General features: G+C 38.2%; 3 protein-coding genes across 4 annotated transcripts in view; 2 read left to right on the forward strand and 1 right to left on the reverse strand.

Annotated features, from left to right (window-relative positions):
* The window catches only part of boka (BCL2 family apoptosis regulator BOK a), a 28,257-nt gene extending 25,483 nt beyond the window's left edge, over nt 1-2,774 (forward strand). For both annotated transcript variants that reach the window (XM_038306884.1, XM_038306885.1), the window contains exon 5: nt 2,098-2,774. In XM_038306884.1, the coding sequence (XP_038162812.1) occupies nt 2,098-2,223 (126 nt within the window). In that variant the 3' untranslated portion in view covers nt 2,224-2,774. The remainder of the gene's footprint in view (nt 1-2,097) is intronic.
* A 2,759-nt stretch (nt 2,775-5,533) lies between these two features.
* atg4b (autophagy related 4B, cysteine peptidase) lies at nt 5,534-19,545 on the forward strand. Its single transcript, XM_038306887.1, has 13 exons — nt 5,534-5,668; nt 9,333-9,434; nt 9,528-9,599; nt 9,678-9,776; nt 9,876-9,977; nt 10,056-10,128; nt 11,470-11,549; nt 12,334-12,521; nt 14,163-14,241; nt 14,392-14,537; nt 14,631-14,687; nt 18,761-18,854; nt 18,939-19,545. Exons 1-13 carry the CDS (start codon nt 5,659-5,661, stop codon nt 19,010-19,012), a joined length of 1,176 nt encoding a protein of 391 aa, XP_038162815.1. The 5' UTR covers nt 5,534-5,658; the 3' UTR covers nt 19,013-19,545.
* Nucleotides 19,546-19,615: 70 nt separating this feature from the next.
* Nucleotides 19,616-23,857, reverse strand: dtymk (deoxythymidylate kinase (thymidylate kinase)). Its single transcript, XM_038306883.1, has 5 exons — nt 23,632-23,857; nt 23,434-23,542; nt 20,103-20,193; nt 19,826-20,023; nt 19,616-19,752 (listed from the first exon to the last, which is right to left on the reverse strand). The coding sequence occupies exons 1-5, from the start codon at nt 23,759-23,761 to the stop codon at nt 19,642-19,644; spliced, it is 639 nt and encodes a 212-aa protein (XP_038162811.1). The 5' UTR covers nt 23,762-23,857; the 3' UTR covers nt 19,616-19,641.
* Nucleotides 23,858-26,080: the final 2,223 nt, after the last annotated feature.

Consider the following 26,080-nt stretch of genomic DNA (forward strand, 5'->3'; position numbering starts at 1 on the left):
AAAGAAAGAAGTCATTTCTTTGCTTCTCTCATTAAAAAAAAAAGCTTTTGCCCTAAAAATCTTCGCCTCACCGTTCTTGCAGTTCCACTTCCAAACACCAGTAGTCAGTGTTGAGTAATATCTATACTGGTGGTAACTGCTTCCTTTTGATCTAAACTATTTATTTTGAACTGAAAGTTCATCTTTAAAAGAACATATCTTTCTTTTCATGGTATTACCATGTCAATACATATATATATATATATATATATATATATATATATATATATATATATATATACTTTTTTGAATTAAATCTAAATATTGATATAAAAAATATACATTGAAAGTTTTCTGTAAATATTATAAAAAGTTCTAATGCTCTCATTTTTCCTGTCCCATTCTGACCTTTGACCTCCAGGATGTTCTGATCCGTCGTTTCTATGGTTACCACTCTGGTTCTTTGGTGTTTCCATCTAGAACAGTTTATATTGATCTTGTTTTTGGTGTACTTCTGGTTTAGTTGAGCTCTGAGCTAACGTTTGCATCAGTTTCATCAAAGCTAATCTAATCTATATATGTCTGATTGGATCGGCACTAATGGAGATAAATATAAAGGCGATGGTGATTGGCCTTCTGTGTGCTTCAAAATATGTGCACTGCAAACACAATATAGAAAGAAGTTTAAAAAATCTGAAATGAAGTGTATTAACCCTTAATTTGAGTTGGTAAATGAGATAATTTGCCAATAGAATGAGTATTTTTACTCTTATAATAAGTTAATTGGATAATATGCGCTTGAAATAAGACAATGTTGTTTTTCTTATTATTTTAAATATAAATTGTGTTGTTCCGTTGGTAAAGTGTCTCACTAACCTGCTCAATTTAAGAAACAATTCTCTTATTTTAAGAAAAAAACGTATTTAGATTGATTTTTTGCAGTATATGTAAGAAGCAGCAAAGTCAGGCACTTGCACTGGAAAAACCATCTAGAAATAAGTAAAAATGTCTTAAATTAAGTGTATTTACCCTTAATTTGAGTAGGTAAATGAGATAGTTTGCTAATAAAATGAGTATTTTTACTCTTAAAATAAGATAATTAGGTAAAATGTACTTGATATAAGACAATCCAATTGGTTTTTCTTATTTTAAATGTAAATTGTCTTGTTCCATTGGCAAAGTGTCTCTTTTACCTCCCCAATCCAAGAACAAATGCACTTATTTTAAGAAAAAAAAATGAATTATCTAGATTTTGATGTTTTTCCAGTGAGAGATGAAGACCAAATGATCAAATGAGCTTCTCTCTTAATTTGCTGGAAAACGAACCAACAGGCGTCGTTTGGCTCACAGCCACGGTTCCCATGCTTCTGCCGTTTTGAGGACAAGTGAAGTGAAGGGTGACAAAAATGATGAGCAGCGTATTGTGCGGCTGACCTGCAAAGGCCGATGACCCGTTTTTCAGTGAGGCACCAACAAACCAGATCCAGAGGGTTCTTCTACGAGAGGTGGTGACAGCATGTTTGAAACCTCAGCGGCCGTAGGAGGATCTGAGGAGGGAGACGTGTTTAGTGTCACGGCTGATGCTGAACTGCGCTTGTCTGGCCTATTTCACTCTCTGTCAGGCTGGTTATATAAGCTGCTCCACACCAGCGTTCAGAAACCTTCAAACTTGTCCACATTTTGTCACATTACAACATTAAACCAGTTTTACAGAGATTTTATGCGGAGAGCATAACTGGAAATTTAGTTTGTTTTTATTTATGGAAAAGCAGACGTTTATCTCGGTATAAATCCAGCTGTGGAGGTTTTAGAGGTTTGTTAGAAAACTTTAAAGATAAAGACGACATCAAGGAAGAAAGCAGACAGATCAGGAAGAGATAAGAGAAGAAAGGTTGGAGAAGAAATTCCTGCGGATTTAAACGACACAGTGATTTGTTTTAATCTGCTTATTTAAAGACATTTTTACTTCTTTCTAGATCTTTTTGCAGTGCAGACGGTCCCTCTGGAGGACTGGAGTCAAGCCCCCCAGTCTAAGATTAGAACTGTTTGATGAATTTCCAACCCTGTCTTCCTCCAACCACAGCTGGAACATCTGTTTGTTTTTGTGTCTTCTTGCAGGCGGATATAACAAAGTGCGTGGTGAACACCAGCCCCCCCTTCTACTCCCACTGGTTGGTGTCTGCCGTCTTTGCCTTCGGACACTACCTGAAAGCTGTGGTGTTGTACCTCCTCAGGGAGAAGTGAAAGACTGAGTCACACTCTGGGACTTCCAGCACGGTGTGCCATATCAGCCCCACAGGAGGATCCACTGGATGGGATAATGTTTACACTCTTCTGCACTGAGCCTCAGTCGACGGTCGCCTGACCTCGGCCGGCTTCGGCCCGCCTATTTATTGTTAGCTCTGCCTGCATTACGGCACACTGCTTTTAGAGCTTACACCATCACACCTCGCACTGTATTCCTCTATAGGGGACTTGATCTCCCCCTAGTGGCCATCAAGGGTAAATGCTTCACATTTATATATATTTTTTTTTAATTCACACTTCATCATGGTGTCACTTCTTCATGAAATTACTCTCACTTTTCAGGCTTGATTTAGTCATTTCACAAGAATGTGCAGAACTTTACTATGGAGCTTTTTCTGTATTTATAGGATTTGAAGGAAAGCGGTTAGCAGTTGTTCTGAAATAAATGCCATAGAGCACAAAGATCAACGACAGTGTCTTGTAAAAGTATTGTCATGTTACATCCATGCACTGTGAGGTATTTTTACTGATCCGGTAGAGCAGGAAAATAACACGTGGGGTTTAGATTTTAATGTAGAAGTTTAAAAAAGACATTCTGAAAAGTTTGACTTTGTTTTTGTTTTTTTTTCCAAACCCTAGAAGGAATATGTTGCAGAACTTCACCTTCCTGCAAAAACCGCTCATTTTATAGCTTCTAATATTTTATATATCTAAAGCTGCTTCAAGTGTCCCAATAACTATAAGGGACTCTATTGACTAAATAGGAGAGTTATGAAAGATCAAAATCTAAATGAGTCATTTTTGCTTAAATTAAGTGCATTTTTTCTCGAATTAAGGAGGTAAATGAGACACTTTGTCAAAGGAACAAGACAATTTACATTTAAAATAAGAGAAAAACAATAGCTTTGTCTTATTTCAAGTGCATATTTTCTCATTATCTTGTTTTAGGAATAAAAAATAGCCATTCCTTTGGCAAATCATCTTTTTTATCAGCTAAAATTAGTGGCAAATAGGCTCAATTTAAGAATTTCTTTTACTTAATTCTAGATGTTTTTTTGCAGTGAAAAGATCAAAATCTAGATAAGTCATTTTTTTCTTAAAATAAGTGCATTTGTTCTTGAATTGAGGAGGTAAAAGAGACATTTTGCCAATGGAACAAAATAGTTTACATTTAAAATAAGAAAAGGCAATTGCATTGTCTGATTTCAAGTGCATTTTATCTCAATATCTTACTTTAACAGTAAAAATATTCATTCCATTAGCAAATCGTCTCATTTACCTACTCAAATTAAGGGAAAATACACTTAATTAAAGAAATTTGTACTTATTTTTCAGATTTCTATTTCCTCATTTATAAACCATGTATTATTTTCCTGCTAATTCAGTTCTATTCAGTTTATTTCTATAGCTCCAATTCACATCATGTCATCTCAGGTCACTTTCCAGTTCACCAGATCATCCAGTCAGATTGATTCAAAGTTTTCTATCTAAGGAAAACCAGCTGATTGCATCGACTCATTGACTCTTCAGCAATCCCTCACACTAAGCATGCTTGTAGCGACAGTGGAGAGGAAAAACTCCCTTTGAACAGGAAGAAACCTCCAGCAGAACCAGGCTCAGTGTGAGCGGCCATCTGCTGAGGCCCACTGGGGTTCAAGGAGACAGAAGCAGACATAGAAAAAGAAGCATAGATACAAAAGGCAACTGTCAACCAGCTCCACAGGCGGCCCCGTCCAGGAAACACACAGCCAGCTAATTCATAAACCTGGTTGATTTTATGTTGATCTATTGCATAAAACCATAATTAAATACTTCGATGTTTGTGGACGACAGAAAGTCAAAGAGGATTAAATACTTTAACGAGGCTCTGTTTACCGTTAAAGAAGTATTCGCTGGCACCGTTTTCCCAAGAAGGGAAACTTCACATCACATACCGTACCCCGCCCTTTTTTGTCTGTTTTCTCTTTCAGTCGAGAACAAAGAAATGTTTAAGAATCATTGGAGATTGAGCGCTTTTCTTTCTAAAAAAAGCTTCATGTTGTGTTCCCAATGCCATACTCCAGGCAGGCTTTCCTCTCTTTCTATGGTTAACGCTGAGGCTGTCCTGTTGCTGCACTTTAAAGGATCCATTATAAGTTGTGGTGTGTTGTCTACGAGCACAATGATGTACATTTTATTCCATGAATAATTTCACTGCTGTGTGTCGCATTAAGCTGCCTGAATAAAGTACGTATTTGTCATTCAATGCAACTATAATAAAAGCTTGAAAAACAGCCGTTCTGTCGGTGCAAGTGTTCTGATCTATTTTCTGTTAATGGTTTAAGTTACAGAATAGCCAAAGGCAGTTCTAGACAGGGGCCTGCTTCAATTGGCCCCTGTTATGGCCCCTTTACTGAAAGCGTAATATTATCACACTGGAAAAAATGGAAATCCTGATAAGTCATTTTTTTTTCTAAAAATAAGTGCATTTGTTCTTGGATTGAGGAAGTAAGAGACATTCTGCCAATGGAACACAAAAATTTACACTTAAAATAAGAAAACACAATTGGATTGTTTTATTTTAAGTGCATATTATCTAATTATCTGTTTTTAAGAGTAAAAACACTAATTCCATTGGCAAACTATCTCATTTATTTACTGAAATTAAGGACAAATACATTTAATTTAAGAAATTTTTACTTGTTTCTAGGGTATTTTTCCAGTGCAGTCAATGTTTCTTGAAAAAGGTGTAATTCCCTTCTTTTGATCAGGAAGGTAGGAAAATATACAACTGAAATAAGTTGATTTAAATAAAAAAATGCATCTCCATTGTCTACATACACGTGTGTATTTTTTTTTTTTTTTTGTATTTTTGTTCTATGCACCGATGAACACCTGTCCCAACCTCGCCCCCCTGGTAAATTTAGTCTAGAACCACCACTTCAGATGACCATACACTTTTTCATGAATACTCTAAATAAGACGGTTTCTTTTATAATCTGTTCAGTAAGGTGTTTCTGTGTCCTGTAGGTATTTTCCTACCTTCTGATAGACTGGATTTTTTTTGTTACATAAAATAAAAATGTTTTTTTTAATCTGCACACAATTTTTGTGACAAGTCATGTCTTTTATAGAAGCAGGGAGTGTTTACATCCCACTACTATGACACTTGCAAAGTGACAGCAGTCTAATAATGTAATAACTTTCATATGACACGAGTAACCGCTCACTACTGTACACTTACTAACCGTTAGAGGGCGCTAGTGGGCTTTATTTTAGAGAAACACCCCATTGTGTTCTGCAGAGACAGCTGACTTACCCTGCCAGTTCCTATTGGCGGTTGGACGAAATGTCCCGCCCCCTTTCTAAAATCCGCAGTGGTTCTCTCCTCCCATTGGTCCAACTAGTCGGAGTGCAGAGAACAACAAACAAGATAGTGTGAAGATCATCGGGATGGATGCAGGTAGGCATTTTCTGGAAAACAGTGGATTTTTTTTGTCTCGTTAAGAGCCTAAAATAAAAACAGAAGTGTTCCAAGTATCACCATTAAATACATGAGTATTTTCCTCTTAGTTCAGCTCATTACTGGCAGAGCTATATAAGATATTATGCTTTGTAGCCTTCTTAGCCAGCTAAAGTGATGACTAAAGCTAACTGAGGTTAGCCTACCTTCATCGGTAAATTAGCCGTAAATCTTCGCTTTCACAGCCTTCTCCGTCGCTTCATTAACTCCTGTCTCGATGCCGGATTGTCTGCCGTCACATTATCATGTGTTTCTGGAAAGTTTTCTTAATAAGTTTCTCTCTTTGCCTTTATTTTGGCTCCTGCGTTACGCCCAAACCAGCATCTGCTGGATTCTCCATCAGCTGTTCAGTCACAGCTAAATCATTAAAACTCTTCTCATCGCTTTATTCACCAAATAAATCCTTTTAAACTTCATAGAAGTTTAGTTTAAATAATAAAAAGAAGAGTTAGGACGTGTTTTCTGGCATCTCTGTTAAATATAGACTAATCAGCATTTTAATGATATTACTCAGCAGTGTTCATGATTTCACTCATAAATCTACTACAGTTTCATAAAATAGATATTTTATTAGAAAAGTCCTTAAAATGTTTGTTTTTTTTAGGTTGATGACATCCCAAAAAGATCAAATAGACCTTCCTGCAGAAACACTTTAAATATATTTGAAACCAGGGTGTAACTTTGTCATGAAAGTTGTTGGAGGCTGATGGACCTAAAGTTACACTTTTATTAGGCTAATTCTCCAAAAATGAGCTCAAACATCTATTTATTGAATGCTTTCCTATTATGGAGAACACAGGATAACATAATAAATTATATTTATATTTATAGAGAGATTCCTTTTAGTGCATCACATATATAGGGCCCAAAAACATTAATAGATGAAATAAATAATGAATAATAGTCGATTCCGATGCAAAATTTATTTATCATGCATCCCTAGAAGTACAATTTAAATTCCATCCATCCATAAATTTATGGATATGCTGCATTTTAAATAAAGCATATTTTCTTCTTGTAAACTTTCTGGTAATCTCAGAGATATATTTTTATTGCGTGCTGCATATCCCAGTAAATCTGTTTCCTCTTTAAACCTGCAGCTCTCCCTACTTTGTGCTCTTTTTAAAAAGATTTATGAACCTCTTTGCTAATTGAATGATGCCAGAAACAAAATGTAAAGATCTGTAGAAGCTCTGCAGTCTGATTCTGTCTGTTCAATAAGAAAACATGTTCATTTTAAGCTGTAACTGGGAGTCATGGTCCTCTGAGAAGCTTTTTTAACTAGTAAAGAAGAACAAACTATGTTTTCTCAAGCTTCTTGCATTATAATACTTGTATAAACTTACGATTATTGCCATTTTTAGCTGGAAAAGCTCCGTATGTCAAACAAACAGATTTTTCAGTGGTACGATCTCTAATTTTTTAACCAACCCGTCTCCTAACTTTTACCTCAAAGTAGCTGCTGGTTAATATTCACTGAGCGCTGCTGTGTCTCTCCTCCCCCATGCAGCTTTTTTGTGCTTCAGTGAAATGCGACCGCAAGTCAGATTTTTGTCATCGTCTCTCATGAAAACTGATCAAACTGAAATGTTGGTTGACTAATAAATTAGGAGAATGTTTCAGGGGAAGGAGCTTGTTTTGTTTAAATTTATGTACATTTTAGGGATGGGTTATCAATAAAATCAGTTCATAAATGTTTCTGTTTACGGAAATAATATTTTCCACCAGTGGAATTTTTGGGCTCCATAGCTCAGAGTGACATTAGATCATCACCTTTTGTTATTAGATGTGTATTTATAGCTAATAAATAAATAAATATAAATAAATGATAAACACCACTGGCTGCAAACATTTATATTTGTTTCTTGTGAAACATTTTTAGATACCAATTTTCACAGCTTCCCCTCCTAAGGGGAAGATTGAAATAAAAGCAATTTTTTTATAAAGTAATATATGTTATTTGTCATTTTAATATGCAACTCAAAGGATTAAAAAATTACCAAATTACATCTGGTAGGAGAGAAAAAATGCAGATTACATTTTTAAGCCCTAACACATGTATACATTTAATTCATTTCAGTTTATTTATATAGCGCCAGTTCACAACACAAGTCGTCTCAAGGCACTTTACAGTTCAACCAGATCATGCAGTCAGAATGATTCAAAGTTTTCTATCCAAGAAAAACCGGCTGATTGCATCGACTCATTGACTCTTCAGCAATCCCTCACACTAAGCATGCTTGTAGCGACAGTGGAGAGGAAAATCTCCCTTTGAACAGGAAGAAACCTCCAGCAGAACCAGGCTCAGTGTGAGCGGCCATCTGCTGAGGCCCACTGGGGTTCAAGGAGACAGAAGCAGACATAGAAAAAGAAGCATAGATACAAAAGGCAACTGTCAACCAGCTCCACAGGCGGCCCCGTCCAGGAAACACACAGCCAGGCAGACGAGCTCCGAGCCAGCTCCCATGTCAGAGGATGAAGAGAGCACATCCAGTTAGTCACAGTCAGAGAAACAGGACTACACTGGAAAACAGGCCAAGCTCCAACATCTAGAAACAAAGGTGTTGATGGCAGCAGCACAGCTGATATTTCTCTCCAGGATGGAGTCACAGCCAAACAGGAACAGACCAGATGAAGCTACTATGAGAAAAAGCAGAGAGAGCAGAACGTTAGAGATTGAACTAACAGATTCTGCAGAGTGGGAGAATAGAGATAGAATGAAGCAGAATGATGAAAAAGGGGTCCCTATGTCCTCCAGCAGTATAAGCCTATAGCAGCAGAACTATAGAGATAGCTCAGGATAACCTGAAAGTTTTAAGCCTAGCCTTAAAAGTAGACAGGGTGTCTGCCTCACATGTATACATGTCTTCCATTTAAAGTACATTTTAAGACTCCAGATCAGAGGTTCCCAGACGTTTCAGCTTCTGATCCCAAAAAATTTACCGGAGTCGATTCGTGACCCAAATCTTTAAGTTTATAAATGTTTGTAGATAATATTATCAAGAGCTTCACAACCAAAGTAGTTGGTTTTTAACAATTTTAAGTGACCTTTATATGATCTTTGATCACCATCCATCCATCCATTCATCCATCTTCCTCCGCTTATCCGGGGTCGGGTCGCGGGGGCAGCAGCCTAAGAAGGGAGACCCAGACTTCCCTCTCCCCAGCCACTTCTTCTAGCCCCTCAGGAGGCGTTCCCAGGCCAGCAGAGAAACATAGTCCCTCCAGTGTGTCCTGGGTCTTTTTATATTTGATCATTTCAAACATAAATGTTTATCACTCAGCTGAATTCCTGTTTTAGATCGCAAGAACCCAACTGTTTGATCAAGGTCCCTGAGTGAGGAGACAACCCAGACTTTGATAATCAGTGCTCTAGAAAGGCCCCCCGACATTCTTCTGTTTTCACATCTAATGTGCGCTATCATTACTCAGAGTATAGGAAGTTGTTTATTAAAAGCCTCCTGCATAAAAATAAACATCCTGGAGTTCTGCTCATCCAGCTAATGGATCATCACGCCGCTTCAGTGTCTGAGAGCTTCCCGGGTATCAGCCAGACGTCGCAGATTTCAGCGCATTACCACCTCCCCTTGGTTTGTGTTTGCAGCTACATTAACGTACGACACACTTCGGTTCGGAGAGTTTGAAGATTTTCCTGAGACCTCTGAGCCTGTGTGGATCTTGGGGAAAGAGTACAACGCGCTCACAGGTGAAACCACTCTGTGCTTCTCTTCTCTTGATGAATAAAACTGGAGCAAAGCGCTTTTTCCATGCTGATGTTTGATGTCTTTGATGAACGCAGAGAAAGATGAGATTCTGTCGGACGTCACATCACGACTGTGGTTCACATACAGGAAAAACTTCCCGCCCATCGGTGAGTCGCTCAGCAGCCGCCTGTTTGACTGCCGCTCCCGTCTCCTATGTGCTAAGCTGCAGAGGAAATGTGTTACAGGAGGAACGGGGCCGACGTCGGACACAGGATGGGGGTGTATGTTACGGTGTGGCCAGATGATTCTGGGGGAGGCGCTGATGTGTAGACACCTAGGCAGGGGTGAGACGTGCGACACGTAGCAGCTAGATTTCAGCAAATAGACTGTACCAAGCAGGGCTGGTCCAGGCAGATCCGAGATGTGGCTTTTTTGTTTTTCAGACTGGAGATGGGCCAGAGAGCAGAAACAAAGAGAAGAATACATCAGCATTCTCAACGCCTTCATTGATAAAAAAGACAGCTACTATTCCATCCATCAAATCGGTGAGCTGTCATCCTCAGAGCTCTGCGCTCTGCCTCTCACTGGTTTCCATTCAACTGTTTTTGTGGTCTCTGCTGCAGCCCAGATGGGAGTGGGAGAGGGAAAGCCGATCGGACAGTGGTACGGACCCAACACCGTCGCCCAGGTCCTGAAGTGAGTCAGGTTCCACGTCCAAAGCTGCTTTTGTTTCATCTAAACCATAAAACTGTATTTCTACAGAATGACAAACTGCATGTAGGTAAAGGAAGCCTTTGGCTTTAGAGGAGCACATCTATAGTCAGGATCTAGATTTTGTCTAAATATAAACCCTGCCTTAGGTTTTGGAGGAAAAGTCGCTCATATTCAGAATTCAAACTGCTGAAAGTTCTTTAAATATAAAATTATTCCATCCTGTTCAATAAATGATCAGTGTGTTTAGTTGAGAGTAATTTTCATTTGGATGCGCTTTACTGGAGGCATCCATGTTTGTTCTTTGACAAACGTGGATGTAGGAGAAGGAAAAGTCCGGTCTGCAATAGGGGTGTGCAAAATAATCGTCATATCGATGCATCGCGATTCTAATTCTTGTGATCTACTGCATCGATTCTTGAAGGCAAGAATCGATTATAAAAAAAAAAAAAAAAAAGAACAAATAAAATACATGAATGGTTGGCGCACATCAGCCAAACCAAGTGGAATACAACTTCCAGTCCAGCAGATGTCGCTGCGGATGTGTTGACGCCCGCTGCTTTGTGTCACAAGCATTTCTGGCTGTGGGATACTGCGACGAGTCATATTAAATAAAACATGGAGGACACTATGAAAATTCGCCCCGCGGCTCCATCACATTTCAAGTCAGATGCTTGGATGCATTTTGGCTTTAAAAACAAAGAAGGTAAAAAAGAAATTGATACGATGCACGTCATTTGCAAAAGGGGGAAATATACATTTGAATGTTTTCATTTCATTGGTTTAAAGGACCACTGAGGCCATGCAAACGACTCTGATTATCCTTATTTTGTTATTTTAAGTTTGGTGAATCCTAAGATCTTTTTGTCATCGTGTCCACACCAGTAATAGTAATATTTCTGTCCAGTATTTGTTTCCATGGCAACACCTCCAAAAGTCGTTTCAATAAATACAGCTATGTATGAATTCAGTTGATCCAGATCACACCCAGCCAGTCAGCCACTGGTAAGGGCTGCATCTTGTTCTTACAGTGTTCAGTGAAAATATCGCAATGCATCGCAATATTTCAAGTATCGTGGTGCATCGTGATAGAATCGCATCGTGACTTCTTTGCCAATACCCACCCCTAGTCAGCAAGGAATAATAATACCTGCAGTAAAGCAAATTCAAATGAAAATTACTCTGAATTTAAAATTTGTTGAACAGTATGTAATGATTTCATATTAAACTACTTTCAGAAGTTTGTATTCTGAATATGAGCAGAACTTTCCTTTAAGCTACTCTGTGTGGCTGGAAAAATTTCCATTCTTCTTCTCCTCCTTCCAGGAAGCTGGCTGTGTTTGATACGTGGAGCAGGTTAGTCGTCCACGTGGCGATGGACAACACTGTGATCATCGAGGAGATCAGTGAGTGCAGACCCCCCCCCACCCCCCATGAAGGGTGGACTTTGTTTGTTGACAAGAAATATCTAGTGAATTTTGTCACATTATTGTTTTTCTCATCCTCTTCCTTTTTTCAATCAATATTTATAAAATATGACACATTTTTTTCACATTTCACCATTTCAATTTTTATTTTTATTTTACCAAATTGCATTCTTTTGATTTTTTTTTCTTACAGATTTTTTTTCTTTCTTTTCTTTTTCTTTTTCACACATTTCTTTCAGATCGAGTTTTAGGAATTGCTTTCTTTTTAAATTGTGTTTTAGCAATCACCTTCTGTTCACTTCAAACTCCAATTAAATCCAGCAGACCAATAGCAGTGCTCCTGCAGAGGAAAGCCCGCCCCCAGATGGGAAAAAAAAAGATTCATAAAACCCAATTGAAAAGATTGCAATTTTAATCTGAAAAACAGAAATAGGATTTTTTTAAATATCAAATCAGCAGAAAAATGTATTTAAATTCAGAAAAAGAAAATCTGTAAACATGTTTTTTTTTTTAAATAAAGTATAATATAAAAAAAGTTGCCAAAGAAAACAGTAGTTACTCTTAAAACATTAAATCTTTTAAAGTTTAATGTTTAGATCGCATTTTAATGTACAAAACATGTTTGTTGTTGGTGTTTTATTGCAAACTTTCACCTTCATGAAAACTTTCATTTCATCAGATTCTGCTCTCAGGACTCATTTTAAATAAAAAAAAAATAGTTTTGTTTGCATATTATTTGAGGAATTGATTCGTTTACCCACAGAGCGTCTTTGCATGCCGTGGCTGGACCTAGCAGGTGAAGCGGAGGGCGAGGCGGAGGTGAACGGCTGCCTGGAAGGAGCGTGCGCTCTGGCTGAGGAGGAGGCGGCTCTATGGAGGCCGCTGGTCCTGCTCATCCCGCTCAGGCTGGGCCTGAGTGACATTAACGAGGCCTACATTGAAACCCTGAAGGTCAGAAAGCTCCACAGCAGGACTTCTAATCCCACGTTTGATTGAAGGAGTTTGTTTACCATAAAGAGAGAAGAAAATAAACTTTATGATCAAATGGACAGTTTAACTATTTCTTAATCATAAACTTTTGTTTTGAAATCATGAAATCACAGAAGCAGCTTTATTTTTAACTCCCTGAAGGAAAGCTGCCACCTTAAAGGTTTCATACCCCTCTCCCCCTTTTTTATTTTTACATTTCTTGATTTTATTGAAATGTATTTTAATTTGGATTTGATAGATCAACACTAATTAGTGCATAATATTTAATTGGAGGTAAAAAAAAAATGCATGTTTTTAACAAAAGAAAAAGAATAATCCAGCAACGTGTGGCTCGGTTTGTAGAACCGCCTTTTACTACATTTAAGCTTTAAATCTGTTGGTCTTTTGACTGCTTAATTTTTTATTTTTGGTTATTTTGTTTATTATGATTCTATCTAGGGCTGAAACAATCGGATTAATCAATTATTGAAATAATCATCAACTAAACTAGTAATCAATTTAGCTTTAGCTGACAGAGCGATCAACTTAGAACAGGAACTATACCAACATTTTAAATAAATATGTAAATATCTTGCATTTAAGATATAAAAAAAATCTCTTAGTCCATCGAATCGCTCTATCCAGAACTCCTCAGGTGGAAAAGTTTTAGTTTCCACGAAGTATCTGAATTCTGGAAAAAAAATTCTTGTCATTAATTAATAAAAAAAAAATATATATATAAATAAAAAATCGACAAATTAATTTGCTAAATGGCGTTAGTTGCAGCCCTAATTTTTATCCTACCACAGAGTATTAGGGCCACGTTAGAGATTTATTTTATTTTTTATTTTGAGAATAAAGTCATAACATGAGAATAAAGTCGTGACTTTATTACGACAATAAAGTCGCGACAATGCAGGAATAAAGTCGTAATATTACGAGAATGAATTCATCATTCAACGACCCGTTTCAGATAGAAAGCTTGGAGCTCCGCCCAGCAGATGACGGCCGACCAGCTCCACCAATCAGCAACCAGAGTCACTTTGACATCCTGCCCAGTTTGATGCTGCTGCTAAAAGATTTATTTGTCAAACTGATGCTAAAGTAGAACTTCACATGATGCTCCACATTCCTCATTTTTGAGCAGACGGTGCTTCTTGTGAGAGCTGTGATAAAATACAACTTGTTTCACTTAATTTTACGACAGAAAAAGAATCTCTAGCCTGGCCCTAATACTCCGTCGTATTATCCAGACCTGTGTTGGCTGTTTTTTTTTTTCCCTCTAATAGAACGACTGGATCTAAAGTCGGATTCATTCAAACATCACTGGTCTGTAATCATGTGGCTTAATTTATTTGAATCATTATTTTCTATTTTCCTTCTTCAAAAAAGGTTTTTATCCTCCACAATTATGCACTATTTTGTGTTTCTTCGTTTCAGGGCCATGAATAATTTGTAAGACGTTCCTTTAAAACAAAAGCTTGAATTCAGAGCGACAAAATTAAAATAAAGTTTGTGGATTTTTATTGCTGTAAAAAAAAAGAAAAAGTGAAATGCAAACGTTGAGACTGAGGTAAATTCATCTAGAGTCGGGGTGAGACCAACCCTGTTGTCTTTTCACAGCAATGCTTCATGCTGCCTCAGTCCCTGGGTGTTATTGGGGGGAAACCCAACAGTGCCCATTACTTCATTGGTTATGTCGGTATGTCTGATCTCATGTTTGTACTTTAAACTCTCAGCTGTGCATTGTTTAAAAAAAAAAAAAAAGCTCAGTCACATTTTTTCCTCCTTTTCTGTCCCTAAATGTTCTCAAGAAGCCATTTTGGTTGTGAACTGGTGTGTTTGTCTCCAGGAGAGGAGCTGATCTATTTAGACCCGCACACCACGCAGCCGGCGGTGGAGCCCAGCGAAGACGGCCAGGTCCCCGATGAAACCTACCACTGTCAGCACCCGCCCTGCCGCATGCACATCTGTGAGCTGGACCCGTCCATCGCAGCGGTGAGGCTCACGCCGTCTCTCACAGCGAGGAGATGGTTGATGAAGAAAACTGGAAAGTTTAGAGTGTGTCTTTTTGTTTTTTCTATTCCCCAGGGCTTCTTCTGCCAAACAGAGGATGACTTTGATGACTGGTGTCTGCGCATCCGAAGGGTACGTCCCATCTCCCCAAGGGGGGAAAGTTTAATAAAGCAGGCAATTTTAAATAAATACAACCTAATTAATCATTTTGTATTGATTCACTGAAAAATTATTGGTTTTAATGCTGATAAATATGGCTTCCAGCTAATAAAAATAAACAGGATTTAAGAACAGAAATGGGTCTGGTGGCGGCCATGTTACAGTCTGCACCTTCATGGGGGAGGGAATAGCTGACTGGCTCAGTCATCCATACTGCCCGCTCACACTGAGCCTGGTTCTGCTGGAGGTTTCTTCCTGTTCAAAGGGAGTTTTTCCTCTCCACTGTCGCTACAAGCATGCTTAGTGTGAGGGATTGCTGAAGAGTCAATGAGTCGATGCAATCAGCTGGTTTTCCTTAGATAGAAAACTTTGAATGAATCTGACTGGATGATCTGGTTGAACTGTCTCTATAAAGTGAGCTGAGATGACATGATGGGAATTGGAGCTATAGAAATAAACTGAATAGAATTAAAATACTCTTGAATTCAGTGAACAAAGGAGAGACAATCATGGTGGACCTTTCATTATAGAGCAGAGGTCTTCAACAGGGGGACATGAATGTTTTGGTTGATTAGACTTTTTTTTTAATATTCCCTCCTGCAATTATTATCCACAAATTGAAATGTCTTTAAATCCAGACTGTAGTAAACAGATAAATGGAGGCAGAAGATGTCTTCAGTCATCAATGCTCACATTCAGAGACACACAGGAGCTCTTTAAGCTGGACACCGTTTCATTCACAACACCTGTCCCATCAACCAGGAATCAGAAATACTTTAATAATCCCAGGGAGGGATTACTTTAGCAGGGTTCCCGCGGGTCCTTAAAAGTTTTAAAAGGCATTGAATTCTTCAAATTAAAATTAAGGCCTTAATTGGTATTAAAATGTCTTAAATCAGTCTTTCGTAGGTCTTAATTTTTAAAACATCATAAATAGGATCATTTTTATTACAATTAATTTTTGTAATCTAAATAAAACATAAAAATTTACTTTTTTATTTTATTTAAAAAAAATAATGTCTCACCATTATTGGTTCCGTCCCGATAGCGGAACCAATAAAGCGTTGTTGCGGCCGGGACATTTGGGAGATGCACCATTAACTTTTTGCCTGGAAAATATGAGCAAGTGTAAATGGAACCAAAATTGTCTCCAGCCAAGAGTTTTCTCCATGGCTAAAACCAGGGAACATACATGAGGCTCAGTGGATTTATGCAAGAAGCCATTCAAGCTCAGAACGATGGGAATTAAGGCAGTGGAGTCGCACATGTGAAGCACGAAACACAAAGCGTCAAAATGGAGTTACAGAGAAACAGCCGGTATTTCTCAGTTTAGTTCCACCCTTGTCTCTGCAACGCCTCCACTTATCACCAAATCAAACATACTAAGAAAACCATACAAAGAAAAATAGCTGCTAAAAAGACTTAGCACTGGTTATGTTGGGGCTTTAAAATCCACTGAGCCTCATGTATGTTCCCTGGTTTTAACCATGGAGAAAACTCTTGGCTGGATAGACGATTTTGGTTACATTTACAGGTGCTGGTCATAAAATTAGAATATCATGAAAAAGTAGATTGATTTCAGTAATTCCATTTAAAAAGTGAAACTTGTATATTATATTCATACATTACATACAAACTCATATATTTCAGATGTTTATTTTGTTTAATTTTGATGATTACAAATGACAACAAATGAAAATCTCAAATTCATCATATCAGAAAATTAGAATATTACTGAAGACCAATAAAAACAAAGGATTTATAGAAATGTTGGCCAACTGAAAAGTATGAACATGAAAAGTATGAGCATGTACAGCACTCAGTATTTAGTTGGGCCTCCTTTGGCCTGTATTACTGCAGCAATGCGGCGTGGCATGGAGTCGATCAGTCTGTGGCACTGCTCAGGTGTTATGATAGCCCAGGTTGCTCTAATAGTGGCTTTTAGCTCTTCTGAATTGTTGGGTCTGGTGTATTGCATCTTCTTCTTCACAATACCCCATAGATTTTCTATGGGGTTAAGGTCAGGAGAGTTTGCTGGCCAATTAAGAACAGGGATACCATGGTCCTTCAACCAGGTACTGGTAGCTTTGGCACTGTGTGCAGGTGCCAAGTCCTGTTGGAAAATGAAATCTGCATCTCCAAAAAGTTGGTCAGCTGCAGGAAGCATGAAGTGCTCTAAAACTTCCTGGTATGTGGCTGCGTTGACCCTGGACCTCAGAAAACACAATGGACCAACACCAGCAGATGACATGGCACCCCAAACCATCACTGACTGTGGAAACTTTACACTGGACTTCAAGCAACGTGGATGAAGTGCCTCTCTTCTTTTCCTCCAGACTCTGGGACCTTGATTTCCAAAGGAAATGCAAAATTTACTTTCATCAGAGAACATGACTTTGGACCACTCACCAGCAGTCCAGTCCTGTTTCTCTTTAGCCCAGGCAAGACGCTTCTGACGCTGTCTGTGGTTCAAGAGTGGCTTGACACAAGGAATGCGACAGCAGAAACCCATGTCTTTCATACGTCTGTGTGTGGTGGTTCTTGAAGCACTCACTCCAGCTGCAGTCCACTCTTTGTGAATCTCCCCCACATTTTTGAATGGGTTTTGTTTCACAATCCTCTCCAGGGTGCGGTTATCTCTCTTGCTTGTACACTTTTTTCGACCACATCTTTTCCTTCCCTTCGCCTCTCTATTAATGTGCTTGGACACTGAGCTCTGTGAACAGCCAGCCTCTTTAGCGATGACCTTTTGTGTCTTGCCCTCCTTGTGCAAGGTGTCGATGGTCGTCTTTTGGACAACTGTCAAGTCAGCAGTCTTCCCCATGATTGTGTAGCCTATAGAAGTAGACTGAAAGACCATTTAAAGGCTTTTGCAGGTGGTTTGAGTTAATTAGCTGATTAGAGTGTGGCACCAGGGGCCATCAATTTTGAACCTTTTCACAATATTCTAATTTTCTGATATGATGAATTTGAGATTTTCATTTGTTGTCATTTGTAATCATCAAAATTAAACAAAATAAACATCTGAAATATATGAGTTTGTATGTAATGTATGAATATAATATACAAGTTTCACTTTTTAAATGGAATTACTGAAATCAATCTACTTTTTCATGATATTCTAATTTTATGACCAGCACCTGTACACTTGCTTACGGAAGAGGATTAGGGCCACTGAAAAAAAATAAAAAAAAGTTAACAGATTTTTAAATTTTATTTCAGTTTAGTATGGGAAAAAAATACTTTAATGTCAGAATTTTCTCGGAATTCTGATTTTTTATTGTCAGAATTCAGTCAGACTTCTGAGATTAAAGTCAGAATTCTGACTTTTTTCCCATACTAAACTGAAATAAAATTTAAAAATCTGTTAACTCTTTTTTTTTTTTTTTTCACTGGCCCTATTCCTCTTCCGTACTTGCTCATATTTTCCAGACAAAAAGTTAATGGCGCATCTCCCAAATGTCCCGGCTGCAACAACGATTTTATTGGTTCCGCTATCGGGACGGAACCAATTTTTTTTTATATATAAAAAAAAAAATTGCAATTTTAACGTTTTTAGATTACAAAAATAAATCGTACTAAAAATAATCCTATTTATGATGTTTTAAAAATTAAGACCCACGAAAGACTGATTTAAGACATTTTAATACCAATTAAGGCTTTAGTTTTATTTTGAAGAATTCGATTGCCTTTTAAGATTTTTTAAGGACCCGCGGGAACCCTGTGATCGTGACACATTTTTTAACTGATTAATGCATAAATTTATGAAATCACGGCTAAGGTATTAGTTTAGGATTAAACTAATACCTTTTACCTATTAGTTTAGGATTAAACTAATACCTTACTAATAAAGATCCATTCTGGATCCGTCCAGACTGGATGTCCTCCATGTCAAAGAGCTGCGGATCAACAGACCCACATTTCTGTTTTAAAATCCTCTTTCTGATAAACTGACTTTAGGATTTCACTTCACTGAAAGAGCCAGAAATAAAACGACTCGGTGCGTAAACTCTTCTGATGCATCGGTGTGATGATGTCACTTCTAGTTGTCCTGTAGGAAAGGCGGCCTGCCCATGTTTGAGTTGGTAGACAGTCAGCCCGTCCACATGGTCAGCGTCGACGCCCTGAACCTTACTCCTGGTAAATCAGCTGCATTCTTATTGAAAATAAAAAAGCTCTAAATAAGAGGAAGGATTTGATTTGTTTTTTAAATTTCCTCTGCAGATTTCTCAGACTCGGACAGACTGGAACGGTTCTTTGATTCCGAGGATGAAGAGTTTGAAATCTTGTCCCTGTAAGGACCTTTGAGGAACAGCGATACGGACAGTAGGCGAAGGTTCGTCTCTTCTCCAGATCAGAAGAGAAGCCCGGTGGGGTGGGGGGGTTGAACATTTATTAGAGACCTGCTCCAGAGGAAGCTCCTCCCATCAGCCGTGTCCCGTAGCTGGACTGAGGCTGCAGCCGGAGCTCAGGATCATCTGTATGCACATCTTCACACGCCTGAGTTCATTCCAGTCTTAACACTTTAAATGTTTATGCTGAAGTGACCTGGTGCCTTTCCCCTCCCCCCGCCCCCCCTGAGTAAAATCGCCATTACGGTTTTATGTTGACTAGACCCACAGCGGCTTACGCAGTTCATCCACTAATCCCTGCAGTCTGTAATGAAACCAAATTTTAGCTGCTGACGCAAAGTATCCTTGCCAAGTCTACCATGTACTCTCTTTCTGTTTGAAAATTATTTATTTAATCAAAACATAGGTAAGCGATGGAACAAGAGACGTGTAAGGACTAAAAATAAATCAACTGTTTCTCTCTTTCTGGTTTAAAAAAAGGAAAGTTTATATTACATGTGTCATGATCGGAATGGAGGCCATGTTTTCTGCAGAGGCGTCTTTATTTGCTCCGTTTTTCCTCCACCTGCTCAGACTCACTTCCACAGCTCCCCGAGGGGCGTGTTCTCCGTCCGCTCGATGATGTCCAGGCTGTGCGCTTTGATGTCGTTGTGAACTTCTTCAATATTCTGTGATGCATCAATTACCTGCAGAGCAGATTAACGGTATTATTAGATTATTTGTTAACCCAGACTGAACGGGAGCAAACCACCTTCATACCTTCCAGTTCACTGAAGGATCCTTCATGATCCGCTCAAACTTCTCCTGAACCGCCTTCTGGAAGCTGCTGGTCTCGTACCTCTCTGAGCCAAACTGACCCCGGGCCGCCGCCTCCGCCGGGTTCATCTTCAGGAACATGACGAGGTCGGGCTTGGGCAGCCCCCGCTCCGGATTCATGCACCAGTCCTGACACAAGCCCTGCAGAGGAACCCGAGGAAACGTTAGCAGACGGACTCGGTTTCACCGCATCCCTGGGAAACAACAGGAGAGAACTCACCAGCTTGGCGCTGGTAAAAGCTACGCCAGAGAAGGAGTACCGGTCCACAACCAGAGTGACGCCCTGCTCCAGCTTCTTCTTCATCACAGGCCTGAGACGTCAGGAGGAAACACACAAACTACAGTTTCCCACAGTCCACCACAGAAACTAAAGGTTTTTAACAGAATGGTGTGGCTGGAAGGTCAAAGGTCATCGGTTTCATGTTTTTCAGACCAACTGAAGTTCAAATATTTTGACAGAAGTTTGCTTTAAAAAAAATGGATGTATACAGTATTACATTGGAAGGAAGGAAAAGAGAGAAATAAAGGAAAAGGAGCGATAGAACCGCGGTATGGAGTGAATTTTGTTCCCTTATTGTTGAAAGCAAAGAACGTGTTTTCTAACCAGAAAAAAAGTCCAGAAATTAAACTTTGAAAAAATAACTTCTCATTCAAAATTTTATTTTGAGAAGAAAGTCGTAATATTACGAGAATAAAGTAATCATACAGCAACCCGTTTCAGAAAGAAAGCTTGGAGCTCCGCCCAGCAGATGACGGCCAACCAGCTCCACCAATCAGCAACCAGAGTCCACTTTGAAATCCTGCCCAGTTTGATGCTGCTGCTAAAAGATTTCCTGATTTGTCAAACCGACGCTAAAGTATAACTTCACATGATGCTCCACATTCCTCATTTAGGGAAGAAAGGCCTTCTCGCAATAATAGTTATAAAATATAAATTTATTCTTGTAATTTTATGACTTTATTCTCGTAATGTTACGAATTTATTCCTGAAATAGAAAAAAAAATCTAGCCTGGCCCTAATACTCCTTTATATGGAATAACTTTGTAGTTTTCTCATATTTCAATATTTTGAGACATTTTGTTTTCAGACGTCTCTTTTTCAGATTGTTTTTTTACGTATTTCATTCTTCATATTCTGTTCACATCAGGGGGCGGGGCTTTCCTCTGGATGGAGGAGCAAAGACTCATTTCTATTGGTCTGCTGGACGTTAATTAATCCAGAGCGAGCAATCGTCATTGGCTTTTGTAAAAACTCAATCTGAATACAGAAAATAAATATATTTTCAAAGGTTAAAATATGGAAAAATAAGTTTTAGATAACTAATTTGAAAACTAAAATATGAGAAAACTCCAAATCTTTTTTCTTCTTAACAAGTTTTTCAAAGTTTACTTTCTGGATTCCGAGAAGAAAACAAGGACTTTGTTTGCAAAAATAACGGAACCAAATTCCCACCATAAATGAACGGCTGATTTTTCTTTGGAATGCTAATAAAAACAATGAAGGTCTGTATTTTCAGACAGATTGTTCTAGAATATAATAACCTTTAGAGTTTAGCTATTTTTATATCTATGTCCTGCCATGAGTTTGGATAATTGACATATTTCTGATTCCATAAATAAAACCAGATTTAAAAATTCAGCTCTTACAGTTGCTAAAACATTTCGTCAAATCTTCACAAAAATATTCAAACCCTTTAAATCTTTTCAACAGCAAAATAAAATTAACAGCTGCACTCCTGAATAACTGAAGTAAAAAGAGGAAGAATTATGGTTTTAATTCCAGAAGTGCAGCAGACGTACATATTCAGCCTGCTACCAGTAAATAAACCCCAGTCGAATTGTCTCCTACACTAGGACTAGTCAATCACTAACTCCAAGTCTTTTTATTTTTATTTTTTCTTATTTAACCAATGTTTCTTTCTACCTTATAGTTAAACATGTTTTATTCTGTCATAAAATCCAAAGCAAAACACATTGAGTTTGTAACGTAAGACTCGTTGCTTAAGCTGTTGGAACAACTTAATCTCAGAAGCACTTGAAGCTTTTATTTGTTCAGCCTTAGATAAACATTTTTTATATTTAATTACTACCATAAAAATGTAAGTCTCAATCAGGGTTTAGACAGGCCAAAATAAACAGCTTTCCACCTTCTGCCATAATGTCTCACATTCATTTTAATATTACACTGTAGGGATGGATAATGAGGCATTTAGAAGCCAAACTGTATTGATACTGTCTCACCGAACACTGACACCTGCTGGACATTTAAAGACACTACAGGCAGCTGATTTTACAGGCTTCACTGAATTGATATGAAATAGTACAATGATGCAATCTAAGTTATTGTCAGTTATATTTTATTATTTTATTTCTATGTTTAATTGAAAATAACTGATATTTTTTGATGCAGCCAATAAATAATGTAAACATATAATGTGAAATTTAGGGGGAAATGTGAATGAGGACGCTTGTGGACAGTTAAAAACAGTGAATAAACTTAGAGTAATTTTGAAATAAAGTTTAATTCAGATAACTTGAGTGATAACTGAGAGGAAAAGGATGACAGAACGAGAAAATTAAAAACGCAGCGGCTGAAATGTTCCTATTCCTTTTAGGCTGCTCCAAAAATGTCTTGATCATTTTAATGATAAACTGTAAAAGATGAGACATTTTTAGCAGATGCATCATGTTGACAGTTATGCTTTTAAACAGATTTAGTGAGTTTCTGGAAATGACACGCGCAACAACTCAGTGTTTTGCTCTATGGGCTTCGATGCATCGGTGCTGCTGGACCCATCGATACTACTACTACTTTTTATAAACATCATCAAACCAGCAGTCTTATTTATTTAAACTATTTTGGATTTAAAAATATTAAATAAAACATTTTTCAAACATAAAATAAAAAAATTAAAAAAAACGACAGTTTCAAAATGTTATGGGGGAAACAGATTATATCAGGTGGCTAAAATCTTTGATTTCCCTCTCATAACTCTGGCAAATAATGATCAAATGTCACCAAATTCAGAGGATTAATTGTTGATGAATAGAGGAATAAACACAGTGAAAGACTTGCAGGTGAATTAATTTCTTCCCATATTAAGGAGAAGGGGGGAACAGATTATTTCAGGCAGCTGAAATATCCTCTCTCCTCTCATCCTCCCATATCTTTGGGAAATAAAGAGCAACTGTTTCCAAATTCTCGTGGGATAGCATGTAATATACTATAAAATGTCCTGATGAAGGTTCTCAGTCATCCAGGTCATAGTCATTCCGTAAAAATTCAAAAAAGATCCACTGGACTTGGTTTTCAAGATTTGAAGACGTTTCGCCACCTCTCCAACTCCAACTATAAAATGTCCTTAATCTTTCATATTTTATTTATCAGGAAGTGTAAACCGTCATCTTCCCCCTCAGGGCCCCTGATCTCTTGAATCCTAGATCCGCCCCTGCATCAATGAGTCATCAAACTCTCCCTATAAAAGGTTAATGTGATAATCTGCTCCTTCCTGTGTGGCATCAGTGAGGTGGAACAGGTGTGTGCATCTTACACCAGCTCCCAGCGGTTGGCAGAGAACAGCAGGTGGACGGTGTGGTCCTCCAGCTCACTCTTCTTCTCCAGGTAAGCGCTGATCACCTGTCCGATCGCCGTGCTCCTGTCTACAGAAAGGAAAGAGAAACATCTAGAAGTTCAGCCCTCCTCACACAGCTGGAAATAAGCTAACACATCCCTGCTAACTTCTCCTCACCGGGAAACCGGATCATCTCAGCGGGGCGGCCGCTCTGCTGCAGCGCCTGGACCAGCCTCTGACACTGGGTGGTTTTCCCGGCTCTGTCCAGCCCCTCCAGGACAATCAGAGCGCCTCTTTTAGACGCCATTACAGCAGAACGGCTTTAAATATCAGCAAAGATTTCCAGATTGCACTAAAGAAAGAACGCCCAGAACAATTTACCCGCGGTTCATTTACCCGGAACTATTTTCACAAATGTCTTTTTATACTTCCGGTCAGAGTTTGCCGCGCCGCCTACTGGACTGGGGTGGAAGGGAAGAGCGCCACTTGCAGGCAGCAGAAACAAAAAGGAACAAAGTTCTTTAATTTCAGGGGCGGATCTAGAAAAATATTTATGGGGTGGCAAGAGGGGGGCAGGAATTTTTTAGGGGTGGCAACATATGGCATTTGTTTACACTGAATTTATTCACAGTTATCACAGTTTGGTGAGAATAGTATGTAGAGTAAGTGTTTCATGTGAAACAGTTCATATTAGAAATACATCGTACAATGAGATCTCACTTAATAGGAGATAGAAGAATGATAACACTACTTCTAGAGGGGCATTATCACAGGAAAGGTATTAAGGTAAGACACAGGTGCTGAGTCGCAGATGTGACAGATTGACTGTCAGAGAGGCAGCTTTGCAGCATTTGCACAAGAAGAAACTATAGAAAGAAAAAGTTCCCCATCAGAGATCTATGGACTGAGCTGTACTAAAGTCAGCATAACTACACAGTAGAAATAAATGGGTCAAGGCACCAAACAAGGTACCAGACATCCATGTAATGTTTACTCTGAACACACATTTACCCCATTTGTTTCTCAGTAACTTGACATACAGCAGTTAAGGCAACATGAAAGGGACATTTCATGCATGTAAATATGCTGTAGATAGAGCTGTATATGGAGGACCAACTCTGCCATATTTAAAAATAAATACAGAAATAAATAAATGCTCAATAAATAAATAAACATACAATTAATTGCCACCAAAAGTACAACCAACAAATAAATGTAATTAGAAATTATATTATAATGGCAGGCAGAAATGTTAAAAGGGCAGGCAGAAAGAAATAGCGGCGAAGAAATAACTAGGGTAAAAAAATATCAAGGAAGAATAAAACAGACAAAAATATGATAACATGCACATAAATAAATACTTAAAAATATAAGTAATTAAAAAATGAAGTTGAAGATAATAAATGACAAAAAAAAAATAAATAAGGTAAATTTTAAAAAGGCAAAGAAATAAAGAAGCCAATTAAAAGTTATTAAGAGTTATATACCTTTATGACTAGCTGTATAGTTTAATTTCTACTTACATTTGTTTGTTGTTTGTATTTTTGGTGGCAATTAATTGTATGCTTATTTATTAAGCATTTATTTATTTATGTATTTATTTTTAATATGGCAGAGTTGGTCCTCCATACTGCTGTATCAACAAATCAACAAAAAGGCGGGTTCTGTATGTTACATCAAAATCTCCACAAATCTGAAAAGAAGCAACATAAAAATACATTTTGCTTGTGAGTAGGTTCATACAGGTCATTTCTGGATAGTTTCATATTATATATACAAAAAAAGAAACAACAACACTGCTTCATATTAAGCAGGATTTACACCAGTATCACATTTTTAACTTTTAACACTTTTGGTTTTATTAAATTAAATATCAGATTTTCTCAGGTGCCAAAACAAAATGTAACATCTCTGTAAAGGCTCACCAGAGAGCATAACATAAAGTTACCTTGACTATAACAGCTGAATGCAGTGATTTCCATGTTGCTCAGCAAAACGCTTCACAACTTTATTTAGATCCAATGCCTTTGTGCGTTTTGATTTGAGTGCAACCAAACTATATAGTCTCTTTTCTGTCATAGTTGACCGCAAATATTTCTTTATGAGCCTGAGACGTCAGGCCTAACTAACATCATAGATAGAGAAATAACGTTCTGCAACCTGATTTTTATCATCTGTAAATCAGCATTGCAGCTATGCTAGCAACATTGTACTTTCATTATGATTTAATTTCTCGATAGATAGTTAATCAGTTTTTACCTGTTTCATCCCGTGTCTCCTCTCCCCATCACCCCTGGCTCCCTCGCTTTGCCCCGCTCGGTTTTCAAAACTAATCAGTCTCACTCGCTCTCGCGTCATCTCGTGCTGCATTCACTGCAGTCCGACATTGGAAATTAGCGGTCGCAATTCTCAAATGATCCATAATTTATAAGCCTCGCCACCCCTACCGGCAACTGGGGTGGCAGCTGGGGTGGCAAGGCAGTCATTTAGGGTGGCAGTTGCCACCCTAAGCCACCCCAGTAGATCCGCCTATGTTTAATTTTATCTTTAAGTTTGGCTGTAAGGTTGTGTATGCAGGGGCGGATTGAGGAAATTTGGGAGCTGAGACACACTTTATATTTTAATC

Source organism: Cyprinodon tularosa, unplaced genomic scaffold (assembly GCF_016077235.1).
Source record: "Cyprinodon tularosa strain WSP-4 unplaced genomic scaffold, ASM1607723v1 ctg596, whole genome shotgun sequence".
Classification (NCBI taxonomy): Eukaryota; Metazoa; Chordata; class Actinopteri; order Cyprinodontiformes; family Cyprinodontidae; genus Cyprinodon; species Cyprinodon tularosa.